The sequence below is a fragment of the Rhea americana genome, unplaced genomic scaffold (assembly GCF_003343005.1).
Source record: "Rhea americana isolate MKP2758 unplaced genomic scaffold, rheAme1 scaffold_81, whole genome shotgun sequence".
NCBI classification, from domain to species: Eukaryota; Metazoa; Chordata; class Aves; order Rheiformes; family Rheidae; genus Rhea; species Rhea americana.
Window position 1 is genome coordinate 715,535 of NW_028186990.1, and position 17,023 is coordinate 732,557.

The following is a 17,023-nucleotide window of genomic DNA, read 5'->3' on the forward strand; positions in this document are numbered from 1 at the left end:
TCCTCAGTCATTTCAGAGACTCTGTTGTGTTTTTACTAAACAAGTCAAATATTTTCAGTAGGTCAGATCTATCTTTCACATAAACCTGCTAAACCAAACAGAACCACTTCTCATTTCTTTGGGACTTGAGCATACAAATGCTAAGGGCCAAATCTGCAGTGAGAGTAATTTGGCCGGGCTCTCTATACCTAAATGGATGAATGACTTTTGCCTTTGCAGGAAGAATGTGGTATCAATTCAAGAGAGAAGGAGAGGCAAGCAGAAAATCATGACTGGACAGGGCCTTGCAGCATTGTGGCTGATCTTGCACAACTCTATTCTGCCATGAATATACAGACTGCAGCTGTGCCTCTCCTAAAGAGCAGCCTCTAGAACAAAGCCAAGCATTGCATGCTCCTTCTCTTACTGCTCTACGCTCCCTATCAACCAGCAGATTACTTGCTTTCTGCCTTCAAATTACCAGTGCTAATGTAGTTTAATGGCATGCTAGCATACCATAGTGGCACATGGAGAACACTTCACTAAAACCTTTACCAAGCTTTCCTCTTCATCCACTGATGTGTGACATTACTGCAGGTCCTAACTTAAAAGGGGTTTCTTTGCTGACTATATGCAGGTTGTCTCAAAGCCCTCTGTGCCACTAGAGAGAGGGTAGAAGCCCACCTCATCCATTGAAAATCCAGCTCATGTCTTACATGTGTGCTCTGTAGGAACACCCATTAACCAAAGCAACAGGGACTAGAGTCAGTAACTACCCTGCATATGAAGCCTAATCCTTTTTCTATGTCCAAGAACTTTTATGGAAACAATTTGTGAGCTGTAAATTGTTTGTATTTCAGAGGTAGCCAGAGTGGTGAAATGAATACTAAGGATGGATATGGTATGGTACTTGACTTAAAAAAGTGCCACTCATCAAGGTCTCTTGGTCATAGTGATCCTTGGTATTATAAACAAGGGTTTGTTTTTGTCTGAAGAAAAGCACGTTCTGTACAACTTGATTCAGAAATTCCAAGGCCAGAAAATGGAATTAAGTTTCACTGAAACAGATATGATGGACAGAAAGCTGCGAATCTATTCTATTAAGATACTTGTTGATGGAGATCTAAAGAAGGGGACAGGCACAGTCTCTGACAGTGTGATCTTGTGCAGCCATTAACAGGAAGCTTTGGATGACCTAATGTGTGCCTCCACAGTAATGTAATATAGGTGTACCCCAAAGTAAAAACAACAATGAGGTTCTACTAGACTAGAAACAATCAAACAATAAATCTCTTTTCTGGCATGTAAATGAAACAGCACTTCTTCAAAAAAATACTGAATGTGATTCCTATGACTTAAATAGAAGCCTGTATTGTTGATAACAGTATATACTTGCAACCTGTCTGATTTTCAGAACTAGCAAGTCCATATTTTATGTTCTCTTATTCAAAAGCATTTTCAAGGGAAGATGAGTAAAGTGTTTGAAAGAATCCATAAATCTTGGAAGAACTGACGAGGAGCTTTGTGTCGTAAACACTCACTAAGTAGGACTGAGGGTCCCATTACATAAGCCCTTTGGATGTAGGACTTGGTGGTTTTCAGAAGATTAGTCTACATCTAGATTTGTGCTGTACAAAATGGGATTTAAGGATGCAATATGGTCCAAGAGTTCTGAAATGTGTTGTCTGTAGGTAGGTCAGGTAGAGTTTTTGTTACTTAATACATACATCGCCTTTACATACTCTCATGTTGTCATTAAAGAAGAGATTCTACTGTGCAAAGCCTTGATCTTAAGTGGGTATTTCATTGGTTGGGCAAAGAAATTCTCTTCAGGCTGGTTCCTGATTGCTAATCTGTCCTTTAGTTATTGAGAGCAAATAATTACAATGCTATCAGCAAAGCAGACCAACAGCAGTCACTTGCATGTTGGATCTCTGCTAAGAAGAAAAACAAGTCAAGACTATTGCTTGTATTTATGTTTGTTTTGTGAACATGTTTTACTTTGAGGCTTCTGGCAAGCTGCTGTTTTGATGTTTGGCATTAGAGTCTGTGATTTTGATCAGGACACTAAGTTCTACCAAGATTTTTATTTTTCCTGATGTGATCAGAAAAGATGGATCTATCCCATCTGTATTAAAACACTGCTGCCTCCTAGTTTTTGTTAACCAGTCTGCTTACTAAGTAGTTCTCATTTGAACTGAGAAATCTTAATGGAAGTATTTCAGCCAGAAGAGAAACCAGAAAGCAATGAACTCTTAAATTTACTGGTGACTCATTTAAGCTAGTGTGTGGCAAACTGGGTAGACAGTGTGTTCATAGAGTGAAAAACACTGTCATAAAACCATAAATGTGTTTGCCAGTTGCAGTTAACTTGCCATTGCATAGTCTTAAGTAAATGACATATTTAGGATAGATAATTAAGGGAACCGTAAGTCACATTAATCAGGTTTTATGTACAAGACCGATTCTTACAGCTTTTCTAATAAACAAGGGTTTGTCATTCCTACAAAGTAGTCATTTTTCTTCCGTTTGCTTTGTTTTTTTCAGATACTTACCTAAGAAGGAGTTTCCCTTTATGAGAAACAATTGCATAAATCAGTACATATGACATATCTTTTTAACATGTTCATTTATTTCTAATGCTTGTTAAACTCAGTTCTGTTTAATTATCGTGCTAGTCACACTCAGGTACACACTCCAGGTAATGTTACAGTTATTCCTGATGATTTATGTGGCTACACTGATTTTTTTCAAAAGCCTGTTTTAATTTTCCTGTCTTGGGAATATATAGTACTGAGGAACAGATGTAAATACCAATGTACAACAGATGAACGAGGGATCTCATGCCGTTTTCTGATGGGTTCCAAAGTGGAAAATCCCATAAGTAGAGATTGTAAAGTAGAGATTCTAGAGAAAATAATGGTGGTGTTTATCAAAAGCAGAAGAATACAGAAAATTGTGAGTGACTCATAGATGTTAGCTGAGGGAATGACAGGGAAAGTTTTTAAATGGCAAAATAATCCGTCATCCAGCATGAAAAGAAGGCAAGCATGTTTAGTTGAAGTCTTAAGAGAGTAATTATGCAGTGCTGAACGGAAGGACCCTGTATGTCTTGTATTGGGCCTGATACTGTAAAGTGCTGAGCTGCTTTTTTTTGCACTGATTTTAGTCAGTAGTCAGAGACCAGTTGCATTTTTTTCTGCAGTAAGGGAAGATACATCATGGGTCAGATTTTTACTCTTTTTATTGCATTCAATAACACCTTTCAGAAGTATTTTCACTGAAGTCAGTATGGAATGGTTTACTCACAATCGGTGGATCAAAAATAAGTTCTTTCCTTTTAAACCTGCGATATAAATGATCTGAAAAACGTCAGATGCTTTTCATTTCTTCACTAAAGTGTTTTTCTCCAGTACTCTTCAGTTTTTTCATTTGTGTGTTTGTTCTTTAAAACCCACAATCACCTTATAAGCAAAATGATACTGCCCTTTATTGCTTCTGGCAGGGCAATCAGAGGATTTGCCATCTGCACATCTGCTTATGTTCTGCTCTGTACAGGAACATTTTGCAACAGAGTTTTGGGTCCTCTACAATGAAACAGCACTGGCCTAAACTTAGCATACCTGTACTTGATCAGGGGTTGAAGGATTTTGTAGGATGTTGTCATCAGGGCTTTGCATCTTTCCTGACTTGTATATTCAGATTTTGTAATATTAATGTAAATAACCCTTCTGGAGGCGATTGAAATACTGTTCTATGTATGAATGATAAATTTTGAGTATTAAAGATGGTTGAAAGATGACTTTGCCTGCTAATTAGGGTAAAGATTTTGAAATATACTCTGCTCTGGATCTTAGCAGACAACTGTATCTTAAACAAATGTGTGGGAAGAAGAAAAGCAGTCCGGAAAAAAAGCGGCTCATATAGTTAGTAGCATTTTTCCCCCCTTTTCCTTCCATTGAGTCTGTCTGAAAGTGGGTGTTTTTAACATACAGTCATTTCTCGTTAACATATGTGTGTTTATTTTAGCATGATGGTGTTGTTTTTTTCATCTCCCACTCTGACACAGCATGTTTCATCTGCATATGGTTTCTAGTATATGAGACATTTAAAATGGCTCAGTGAAGAAATGGATTCTTGTCACTTAAACATTCACTCTCCAACTCTGTGGAAACTTGGTCATTTTAACAGTGTTTTAAATTCTGAATGCTAGAAGATTGACTATAAAAATTGAGAGTGATATAATGTCAAGAATTTAAAGGTACACTGTTGTACCTGTAATAATTTATGTTAATCATGTTTTAATTTAGTCATTTTCGACATACTTGTATTTACAAATTAAACCACTATTATGGTTCTCCTTTGTTTGCATGATATGATTTTATTTTATATTTTTTTTCCACTCACCAGATGTTTTCAACACTTTGCTTCCCACTACTGTCATCCCCTCCCTTACCACTGCAACAGTCACAACCACTGTAGCCTTAACAACCAGCAAAACCACATCGGCAACAGCCATCAACACCAGAGGTACAGTATGCTTCTTTGTTATGGCCTGAAAAACACATTATAAATAGGAAATTATAGGTTTGCTTTTAAAAAGGATAGAACTTGCTGAAGTGAGAGTTCAAACATTTTAGTTCAATGTGTGTATTTAATAGAATAATGGTACCACATGATGGTACTTAACGATGGTTAAAAAAGATTTCATGTGACCTTAAATGTTTTTGTTGCTCTAGTGGTATGCATGTGAACTTTGACAGGTTGCTTAAATTATTTGTATACATTTGCATTTAATTTTTTTAAGTTAGTAAATTAATTTTAATGCAAAATGCAAGCAAGCTATTTTTAAATAAATAAGACCTTTTAAGACTGGTTATTTTGGTACTGATGTTTAAAGCAAGATAAGTGTCTTGGATATGGAATTACTGTTGATGTCATCCTGCTCGAGAATAAAGAGAGGTCACTCGGTCACCTTTGTTAGTTTGTTAAAATGTAAGCTATTCCTAACTTAAAGGTATCATCATCTTACCTGAACTATAGTAAATGAGGTGAAATATCCCCCCCCCCCCGCAATCTGTAGCCTTTTTTTCTTTTTGTTTCCTTTTTGATGGTTGTAGTAGTGCTTTGTTTTGTTATGAGCAAAATATAGAGCTTAGTTTTATTGCCGTATTCAGTGGTTGATCAGAAATTGTTCAGTAGTGAGGACATGCGGCAGGTTTCACGGATTGTTATCTTCTGGTTAAGGAGTAGTTAATAATCTCCACGGTGAGTGAAATGGGAGATAGTTCCATAGCAGTCTGTTGGAGGCACAGATGGTGCAAGGAGAGAGGACGTAATATTCAATTATTACAGTGCAATATTCGTATGATGAGATATAATTATCCCAGGAAAGTTAAGACTGAGTTAAGAAATACTTTTTCTCTGGAAGCATTGTTATGAGACAGTTGTGGTGACCTGCCTAATTTGCAAGAATTAGAAAGATTTTCCTGAGCTAAAAGCATTGTGTGAAGATCGTGATGGTAACATATCACCGAGCTTCTTCCTTCATAGTGCATTGATGGCTTCTGTGTAATAATGAACTGATATCCAACCTGAAAATAAATGGTTAAGCCTTAATATTACGTAGTGTGTGAAAAATGTTGGCTTAGGCCAAAAGGAAAAATATGTTGTAAGAGTCCTTGCCCTGCAGAAAAAATATGGAGAGGACATAGAAAACAGCCCAGTGCTCAGAGGGCAGACTAGCAGCAAGTGAAACAGGACAATGAGAATCACTTTTAAACAGTGTTTTGAGTCAAGCAGCAGAAGCATCCCAGCTTCCTGCAGGCTTGGGAACTGGAAAGATGAAATGGATGGTTTTCCATGTTGGCATCTGCTGTCCTAAATTAGTTGTTTTCTTCTTTTCATTATATTGTCGTAAATGAATGTTACATCCCTGTTGTGGTTACGTGGTACACAAATGGTATTGAGGCATGCTGTTACCTCTAAATGTAGTGTAGGGCATCATTTTCTGTTGTTCTGAAGTGTGTTCATTCTCATCATTTGTGTGCCTAGCATTAAGGGAAAGAGTCAGGAGAAGAGGATCCTCATATAAACTTCAGCTCTAATACACTAACACACATTAGAATGCATGCAGTTCAATACTACAATAACAACGAGATAATATTTTAGGAAAAAGTAAAAAAAAAAAAAAAGTAATCTGGGTGAAGGTGATCAATCACTAAAGGATCAGCACTCACTTTTCCAAGAGAATGAGTGAGATGAGACTACTTTAGACTAAAGAAGCTAGTAGATAGGGTCTCTTAGGCAGGTAATCTAAGGGATAAAGTAGCGTATAGGAAAGCTGTTTGTGAAAAAAGATTGTATTGAAAACAAAATAAAATGACAGTCTATCCCAAAGCAGAGGAAGAATAGGAAGCACAGAATAGACTAATGAGCTTGTCTATCTTAAAATCTAAGAAATCGAAAAGGAATCACAAGGGCAGACTGCTATAGGCATAAACTATAGTGTATATCAATATGAACAAATATCAAAGGAAGCCACAAATAAATCAGAAATGTTAAGATGCAAAATTAATTGCAACTAGAAAAGCATAGGAATGTAACTACAAAAGGGTGCATAAATACGTTAGATGAAAGAGGAAAACAAAGAAATAAGGTGTTCCTATATATGAATGATTAGGACAAGGTTGAAGTAGCTCCTGTTTTTTGCCAGCGATGGATGGCCGTATTTGGAGTGCTACTTCTAATAGTGGTTCTAATAATTTTTCAGTCACACTGAAAGATGTCCACAAATACAGAGAGGCTAAAGAACAACAACTGCAGGAAATCTGAAAACATAATCTGTGAGGAAGCTGAAGGCAGCTTATGCAGAAAATACATAAGAACCACTTTAGAGAGGATCAGATTTTCAGTAGTATATTTTTCTAGCCAAGCAAAAAAATACAGTGTATCTTCCTTTGGTACTTCTGCTTCTTATTTCAGCAAGAATTCTATTAAGGAAGAGGTACCTACAGAGATAAAGTGGAGACGTTATTGAAATATTTTCAGCCTTCAAAGATGAGGGTGGAGGGGGTACTTGGCTTCCAGGTAGGTTGGAAGCAGTGTTTCTCTTTATCTTATTTTATCTGATCTTATTAGATCATCCTTTAAAGAAACAGAAGTTTGCTCTAGATCACAGAGTAGTAGCTACTAATTAATGATATCTTTGAAGTAACAACTGAAGATATCTTTGGACTGGATTTCCAATAACTGACATAATATTCTTGCTGTGTGGATTTTTCTAATTCTGTTCTAAAATTATGACTAGATATTTCTGAACCACCAGTTTGTGCTCAGTTAAATTTTACAAGGCATTCTACTCTAGGAGACTTTTACATGGTCCATCTTGAAGGTATGTTACTCCACCCCTAGTTACAGGAAATTAAAGGAATATAGTACAGATTTAAAGAGCTCAGTGAGTCTGCGAATTTAAGACATCTTATATTACAATGATTGTACTTCATCATTACCAAAAGCCTGAATTCGTAGAAAAAAAATAATCTGAACATCATCAGTTAATTCTGGAACTGTGACCACAGTCTGTCTTCTTTTGCCTGGAGTTTAGTAAACAGTACAAAAAAACCCTACAGATCTGTTTGGATGATAGCATGATATTTCATAAATATCCTCCTTAGTCAAACTTTCACATCTCAGACAAACGTGTGCTTGCTTTTGTGCTCAGTCCTGCAGGAATTACTGATTATTTTGCTGGTACATTACCTGCTAACTCAAAAAAACTAAACAGAATTTCATGTCAGAGAAGAGTATAGTCCTTTATATATTTGTCAAGGATGTCCTAAAGCCTAATAACCGTGTTGAGGAATGTACAACAAAATGAGACTAAAATGTATGAGAAGAAACAAGTCTGGATGACTAAGGAAAGAATAATTGTTCACTGTATGAATAGTTTCCTTTCTAGCAGATTTATTTTATATGTTATTTGTGAAATACTCTCCATACTAATGTTCTCTTTTGTGACTAGGAAGAGGCACAAGAGGAATGTGAATTTACCCCCAGCAGTAAAATGAGGGATTCCTTTCTTGGGGAAATTCTTTGTTAGCAAAAAGCTAGTCTAGCTGGTTCTGTGCCAGTCTTTCATAGTCCTGTAGGCAAAGAGGGAGGGGTGATTAGCAGTCTAGGAAGCACCACCTCCAATGAGAACAACTCTTCATGATTTTGGACTTACAAAGGAGAAAACCTTATGCTTTCTATTTTTAAACACACATGTGTATGCAGAACCTGCCCACCAGCTGAGCTTATGTCAGTGCTTTTTTTTTTTTTCCTCCTCTGCAATTTTTTAAATGTGAATCACTTTCCTAGCAAAAAAAAAAAGTCCAAGAGATTATAAAACTTGGTAACATTGACTTACTGTTGAAGATTGAAATCTCACACAAAACCAAAAATAGGTACAAAAGTAACATTGCAAGAGCTTCCTAAATTCAAGAGATAGGAATCCATTATTTATTGGATTTCAGTTCTGTTGCACGTATCTGGCTGACTCAGTCTCAGCTGACTCACTTGTATAATGACTGTGCCAGAATGTTCGAAGCTTTATATAGCAATGCCTAAAAACATCTCCAAAAGTCATTGCACATAACAGAGATATGAGGCTGCTCCCAGGCAGCTGCGCTATGAGGTTCAAGGGTTTATTTAGTAGTTAGGGTGTCCAAAAAGTCAATGAATATACACATCTGTATAAATAAAAAATATCAGAGTGAAATTCTTGTTATATTGCACTCTGCTTTTATTGTTGTTTTTTTTTTTTTTTTTATTCTCATGTAAAAGAAAGATTTCTTAAATGAGACTTGGGAAAGTAAATTTAGAAGAAGAGTTTACAGTGGATTAAGGAAGGGTCTGAGGGTGTGATCATTTTTATAAACTATTACACATTTGATTTAAATTCAAATGAATATTCCTATTTAATATCATGAATTTCAACAATCTTAGCTAGAACATTACATTACTTTCTTCTTCTCACCCTTTTTATTTTGTGGTCTATATGAGAAAAAAAAAAAAAAAAAAAAGACCAGAATACCTGTTTCTTTATAGCCAATTAAACTGTAAGAATTACTTCGGCAGTAATTCCCTTCTTCAATTCTTTTCATATCAAAAGAAGATTAATCATTACCAGTTCTTTGCTTGTGATTTCATTTTTCTTTCATATAACCTGATTAATGTAGTTTGGTACTTTGCGATATTGACAGAGAAGTAAACAACAAAGAAGGTTGAGAATATGTAAGGGACAAGGGAGATAAGGACAGAGTTATATCTTAAGTGTAGTTGTGTATGCTTACTTGCATTCACCTCTGATAATAAACAAAATTACTGTTGTGTAATGTGAAAAGCAGTTTTTTATGACAGCTTACTAAACAGTTATTTTTTATATACTACTTTACTGTAGCAGTAACATAAAAATTAATTTGTGTCTGTTTTAACTCAAACCAGATAAGGAAATTGCAACTTTCCAGTTTTTATTTCTTCCTTCTTATCTTCCCTCACTTATAATAATCTCCTGCTGGTTTGCCAACCACTAGATTTCCCAGTAAACAATTGGAGCTTCAAAACAAGAATCTGGATAATCCTTCAGGCTATTTTTTCCTAACAGATACTCAAACAAGACTTTAGCATCCATCCTGCAAGAACTGATATCTCTTGATTTTTTAATTACTTCTTTCATTACCTTCATTTTTCATGCTGCTTGGTGGCCAACTGTTTAGAAGATGCGCTAATAAAGCATGGCAAATCTAAGACTATTATTAAAGCCCAAATATATTTTACAGGACTCTTTATCTGAATCATGAAACCTTAGGGATGTCTCTAGTCAGAGGTAAATCTGTTACTCTGGTGAAACATCAGCAAGCTGCAGCTGACTAGTAGCCAGTAAGCCTTCCCTAACCATCACACCAGCCAAGTGTTGCAGACCCCAGGAACAGAGAGCGAGCGCCCTTCCACACCTTGGCGCTTGTATAGGCGAAACAGAGGTGATTGGGAATGCAGTGGGGCATGACTGCTGCCTCTGCCTGGTTCCTCAAAGTCCACTACCAGCTAATCCGCGTTCAGATACAAGAGTGTAACACTGTCTGCCCCCTTTTCCCTGTGTTCTCTGCCACCTAGGGCTCCAATACTGGAAGGAAAACTCCGCAGCTATGTTTGTGCGTGATCTCATCTCATCAGCTCCTTGCCCAAATCCTAGGCTCCTGGGTAACAGGGAGAGCAAACTCGGTAGAAACCCGAAGCAGAGATCCCAATATATTTGGAGAGCAGAGAGCAAGATGAAAAGACTTGAAAGAAGCTGTTTCAGGATCAAACAGCTGGACTTAAAGTATTAAAACATACCTGCTGCAATGGGGTTCAAACCCAAAGTTTGTGGGAACCTGAGCAAATCAGAACCAAGAATTAAAAAGAGAAAAAGATCAGGCAGTTTTGTGCTCCTCTTCTATGGTACTTGCAGGAAGCACCAGAAGTGTACCACATGCTGGGCAATGCAGGATACTTTTTTCCAATATGAGCAAAGAAGACAAATTGTTATTAGTTTTGCCTGTTTCTTTGCAGATCTCTGAATATTTCTCCTGACTCCTTCAATATATTATAGTTCATTTTTTTTTCACTTGCTGTTAAAGTTGCACGACTGCTACTAATTTCTGGAGTTTTTAGAAAGAAAAAAACCCAATAGGACTAAAATACTTACAAAAAAGGCTCTATTATGTTTACTTTTACGTCTGTTCTGCCAGCTTTTTCTCAAGAAAATATTCTTCTAATGTATAACTGTGCAGTCCTCGTGTGCTGTGCCTTGTGTGGCTCCTCAGGTGCTGTATGGTTTCTTAAGTGCTTGCAGTTTCTTAAGTGCATAAAGTACCTTTTCAAGAGGCTAGTAGCCCATTTTAGAAGATGTAGACTATTTGTTCCCTTGCCTAAGCAATAATTATTGGGATTTCATCCCACTAGCCATTAAGTGGTACACTTAATGATGTGAATTCTCAAAACTCACAAAATTAAGATCAACAAAGGAAATCGGAGCATCTGTTCTAGCTCAAAGAGCTCTTTGTTTTTAAGGTCTCATAGATACAAAGCCAGAAAAAGCCTTCTTATAATATCTTGGAACTATCTTTTGCAAATGTTAGCTCAGTGGATCATACATACAGATTTAATAGATATGGTAAAATTAAAATAAGGATTCCTCAGGTGTTCCTGCCATATTTCAGCCTCATGATACTGCCGTATCTCCCCATAGCAAGCAAAACAAAAAAGTGAAATTTCCTACTTTGATAGCTAGATTCCTACAGATTTCTAAAAAGATTGACTTCAGTAAGTCCATTGACAAACAGAATCATGGCAAACAGTAAATACTCACGTACTTAGTGATGTTAAACTGAAAATGCGCTAGCTTCTGGCAAGAGACCGTACAAAAATAATTGATGCATTTTTTGGAATTAAGGCTAGCACTCCTGAGTATGGCTGCAGCCACAAAAGATATATTCCTGTGACTCACATGAATTAGGGCAATGGGGCAGTAAGTAGCATCAGATTGCAGTTATGAAAGGAGGTACTTTTTCGTGCAGTATGAAACTAAATGTGAAACTCCTTTATTACTACATTCTGCAAAATGCAAATATCCTTATGTTTATGTTGTGAGCAGACTAAAACCAAAACCAAATGTTTCTGAGTAAAATTCTCAGTTCTCAAATAATGTTGAAAGTACCTTTCTAGTTATAATATCAGTCAAAGAGTAAATCTTCAGAAACATGCACAGCACTGAAATTGTCCAGCCACAGATGAAAATTCTGGGAACACGGCCGTAAAATATACTTGAATGTTTCAATTTTCATCTTACACAAGCTAAAGCAAAACAATCTGCAATTTAGGAAATTGCAGCTTCCTCTACTTAACAATTTTCATGATACAAAATGGAGATTGTAGTTGTTGTACTTGGTCATCTAATTCATGGAGTAAACATGTTGCATTTGAGCACAAATGAAGATAGATTCCACACCCCAACGAGGCTACCATGTAAATGAACATTATGAACATGAGTACAACACTGGCAGATTGAAGACATGAAGGAAAAGAAATATTATAATATTATATAATAGGAACCTTCTCTGTGTATCAGGAACAAATATTTCTAATTCTGACAAATCCTTCCAATCTGCCTGCAGTAATGAAGTATGCAACTTAAAAAGTACACAGTGATTTCCAGCCTTGATCGATTATCACTTAACCCAAAATGCAACAGTATACAGGTAAGTATCATGATTGATTGATGGTCTGATAAAGATTCCATTATGTAGCTCAGCTCTGAAGAGGCATCAGCACTGTGTCAGGAATTCAAACATTCCTAACCTGAGCACTGATCATGCCGATTTTTTTCTACTGCATATGAATTATGCAGTCTAACGCTCCCTATTGTAATCTAACAGTACTAGAGAGTTTCCAGATTACGAGTTCCTTCCGTGTAAAACACACTTGCTTTATGCAAAGAAAAACTGTTTTCTGAATATCTGTCACTCAGAATTCAGCCTGAGAATTTACCGCAGGTGCCACAGATAGCAGGATATTACCTTCTTTCTGCCCAGCTTCCTCATTAACAGTAAAGAAACCTGGATTACACAGGGCTTTCAAAAATGTATATGGAAAGGGCTAAATCCGTCAGTGTTAAGCCTCTGCATAAAGCATTCACTTACTTCCAGGAATGCTTAATAACCTTATGACGTTCAAAAATAACAACAAAAAAAGTTTAGATATTTCTACCTCATAAATGCCACTTTATGAGTCAAAATTAAATTGATTTTAAGAGACTTCTGGGATCAAGTGTTTATAGCTCTGCAACAGTTTGGCTTGCAAATTGGTTAAATGAGTTTTTCCTGTCTAGCTGACAGGTAGTTCTGAGGTTTGTATGAATTCAGATTTGCCAATCCAAGGAGATACAGACTAAATTTTATAGATTGTCAGTGTTGCCTGTAGGGACTTTTCCCCCCCCTGAACTTGACAGTCACCTGCAGATTTGTGAAGAATTTCTTCTACAAGAAAACAGGCTATAATACCCTTTCTTGTGTGTAATACTCTCTACATCAATAAGCTCATTAAGTTGCAGTGAGACTATATGCAGTTTAATGTGCTATTCAGAGGGAACTACTAGATCAGTTCATCTAAATTCTTATAAAGACTTCACTTACATAGATTGGTAATGAGGAGAAACTTCTATTTTTTTAAAGAACATTCACCAGAACATATCTAGTCTTAATTTGAGGACTCATAGAAATGGAGAATCCACCATTTCCCCTGGTGTTTCTCTTCAGGGGTTATCTATCCTCATTTTTGCAAATTGAAGCCTTGCTTCTCAATTAAATTTCTCTAATTTTAACAACCGTGCCTTGGTTCTTGTTAAATCTTTCTGCAGTAAAGAAACTTCTCATTCTATATGTTATCTCTTCTCGAAGATGCATTTTCATAGTAAAGAAGACCCACATAAGTATGTGTCAGAGTTTATTGTTGGACTTCTTTTGGCAGAACTGAATCCACGATCATTAGGAGCTTATTAAGACATTTTATTTGGTTTGTTTTAAAGGTATGTGCATTGCCAAGCACATCGTCAATGCTGAATTTTAAGGGAAGTGTAGTAGATTTCTTTACTAGGAAGAAAGATTAGGCAAGGAGTTTCTGTAGAGTATGTTTCCTTATTGGTATATTTAATTTGTATCAAAGCACAAGGCTGATATGTTCTTAAATCTTTTTTTTATTATTATTTTGGAGAGATGTTTGTGGCATTTAAAGATAATACCAGCAAAAACTAAGATGTTTTTTCTCAAGCTACTGTTTAAGGCAGATTTTGATATGTCCTGTGCTCTCATAAAACTGAAGCAGTGCCTCATTATTAAAAGCAAAAATATACAGCTAAGTATCATTACAGTTAAGGCAATGATAGTAAAGTAACTATGCCAATGTCATGCACATTCTAAGAAAAAAAAGACTGAAATGATGCAGACAAGGTCTAAAAATGAGAAAGGGAATGAAAAGGAGAGAAAGATGCTCATAGTTTCAAATTTATTGATAACACCTTTAATAAAAAATGCACACGTCTTCCTCACTAACCGGTGAACTAAAGTCATCAACTGTGCCTTTGAAGCTGAAAAGATTACTCTGCCTACCCTTGCTTTCTCTGACACTTCACTTGAAACACAGTTAATAACTTCCAGTGTGAGCTTCACAAAATACAGAATTGATACTAATTATATTAAGTTTTTTGGATGAAAGATGACCTTGGTAGAACTTCAAGCTACAGAACAGTATCACTAGAACAGGAAAATAAAGCAAAATCTACAACGGGTGACTTTAGAGATGATTTAATCTGGCCTACTTATTTTTGCTTATAAAGTAATGTCAGATTATCTGTCTGCTTCGTTTTTTTTTTTAGTCTAAAGCAGATTTATGTATCCATAATGCATTTGGTGTTTTATCTGATTTTTAAACTATCACCAGATACATTTCTGTGCAGATTACAACTTGGTTTTCTCCAAGTTTAGAAACCTAACAAAATGAGGATTGTGACTATAGTGAATACAGAAGAGGAAGATCTTAAGGTATTATTTTAGCATTTTTCAGAGTATCAAAATCAAATGCCTAATCATTCCTTCACCTTGCTTCATTAGCTATTTTGGATGCCTATGTCTGTGCTGTCTTTGGAGACTGCACCATGGAGAAAAGATGGTACTGTGGGAGTTGGTGAGACTGGCTTGTATCCATGTGGCTCCAGGGTGGCTTCTGCTGAATGGGCAGGAGCAGCAGTACTCACTTGGATGTGGCCAGAGTCTCCTGTAAGCCCCACCTGGGACCCCAGCAAGAGGTTTACTATGCTTTACTGGGGGAGAGGTTCAGTGCAAAGTGTGTGTGATAATGAAAGGGCATGCCAAGGCTGTGTTTTAAAGCTGGTTTTAGAGTGAGTGTGTATTGCGTGTCTTGGCACACCATGTGAATATGCTGAATGTGCAAGGCCTGCTGCGACAAGTGTTGGTGCTGGAACTGGTGCATGTCTCTCATCTGTACTGTGCCTCTGACAGTAGGACTCAAATGTATTTCCTTGTTACAATTAAGAGAGGTATTGGAAGTACAAAGAGGGTGTTGCTATAAGACACTGAACCAAAAATCTTTAAGGGCTAATGTTTTGCTGCAGTGTGTGTGTCACACTGGGCACAGAAAAGCAAAGTCAACAAGGTTAAAGTAGAAAAGAAAAGAGAAAAAAATGAATCCTAGTGTTTCGAAGGATTAGTTAGTATAGCTTAAAGCACACTTTGGAGGAAAGAAGCAGAAGAGAAGTCTGGTTTGAAGCGTACAGTATCATAAATGGCTATACCTAATCACAACCCAGTTCTTTTTTTTTTTCATTATAAAAAATTGAGAAAGAGAATTACAAACTCATCTACTCCGAGAAAGACAGGGTGGCAAACCTTATTCAATAACACTTGACTCACTGTTTGGCGGGGTATAAAAGACTGAACAGAAAAGCACGAATGGAAGTGACTGAAAAAATGAAATTCAGAACCAACACAAGGAAGCACTTTTTTCACTCAAAGAGAAATACAATTTTTCAATAGCCTACTGAGCCAAGTTTGGAATTGAAGGCACTGGGGTCATTAAAGAAGACGTGAGATACTATTCTGGAGGAACTGTGTTAACCAAGATGACTTGCAATGGACTGAATGGCCTTTTCCTTTTCCCCAAATTTATGTTCTTTTTGAAAAACTTTGATTACAAGTCATCCTGCTGTGATTTAGATAGCATGAATTCAAAAAGAATGAATCAAATCCTTTCAATCAAGATGCTTGAGTTTCGTTCTACCCTGAATTCTTGCAAGCCTGTAATAGAAAACCATCGGTCAAGGGGAAAAAAAAGTACCAGGAGTGGCAATTTACCTTAATATACAATTTCATTTTCCAGCATAAAGGGTGAGAGACAAGGATCCTGGGCAACAAAGGCCAGTATATAAATCTTTATGAGAATATGTTATGGACAGTGGAAAAAAAAAAGAAAAAAAAAAGAAACCCTCAAAGTGACAAATCCCCAAAACTGACAATTTAAAGAAGGCATTCTATTTATTTAAATACTTCTTTTGTTGTAGCTAGCAAGTCTCCACAGTATACACATCAGATCAGGAACTGTATTCAACACTCTTTGAGAAAAGACAACTTTCATTTTAATGTATTCAAAATATCTTGTCAGTCTTTATCACTGACTTTTTGCCATGTCCATGGACATACTGGACATAAACCTGCTTTTAGGACTGTAATAATTCATTTTAAAAGGAGACATCAGACGGTTAAAATGTAAAGCCTTTCTACGATTTCTTTTAAAGTGTAATTTTCAGTATGGACCAAGAGGAATATTTTTAATATTTAGGTTTCAATTTGGTGCAAATACTGCTGGAATTCACTGTTTCTGGGCTGAACTGCATTCTCGAGCATCTTTTACACTCTTTGACACAATTGCTACCATCAGTCCTGACCTTGTGTATCCATTTCAGTGCAACTTGGTTAGTGTGAGTCCTAGGATACTGTTGTATGTTGACATATATCCATAAGATTGTCATATGTTTTTTGGATCAGCTGCATATTTTACAGAACAATAGCAACCCTGGGTAATTTAAGCTTCTAAAGACTGCTTAATTCCAGTGCTCTATCCTTTTAGCTCATCTCTGAAGTGTCTTTTTCCAATATTTCTGGAGTTAGTAATGCTAAGAAGAAATGAGTCTTTTATTGCAATTAAATTGACTTTCCACCACATGACCCTGTGCCAAGTAATTTGTGAGTGATTTTAGAGCCTTGCAGTCCCTATGGGACTCTTTTTCTTTGTTATTTTAAGTCCCTATATTATAGCATGACTATGGGGAAGTTTACTAATTCTTTTTGTATGACTGAAATACCCACCTATTTTGTTTCCTGGTGCATTTGTCCACTAATCTGACCAAATCATTTCTATGGTTAGATTTGATGAATCTACTATGACACTAAGA

General features: G+C 36.4%; 1 protein-coding gene across 2 annotated transcripts in view; it reads left to right on the top strand.

Moving 5' to 3' along the window:
- The window catches only part of CADM2 (cell adhesion molecule 2), a 666,801-nt gene that overhangs the window by 618,414 nt on the left and 31,364 nt on the right, over positions 1–17,023 (top strand). Inside the window, exon 8 of one of the 2 annotated variants that reach the window (XM_085323011.1) lies at positions 4,390–4,509. The exons of the other annotated variant lie outside the window; for it this stretch is intronic. Within the exon in view, the coding sequence (XP_085179137.1) occupies positions 4,390–4,509 (120 nt within the window). The remainder of the gene's footprint in view (positions 1–4,389; positions 4,510–17,023) is intronic. 2 annotated transcript variants of the gene reach the window in all.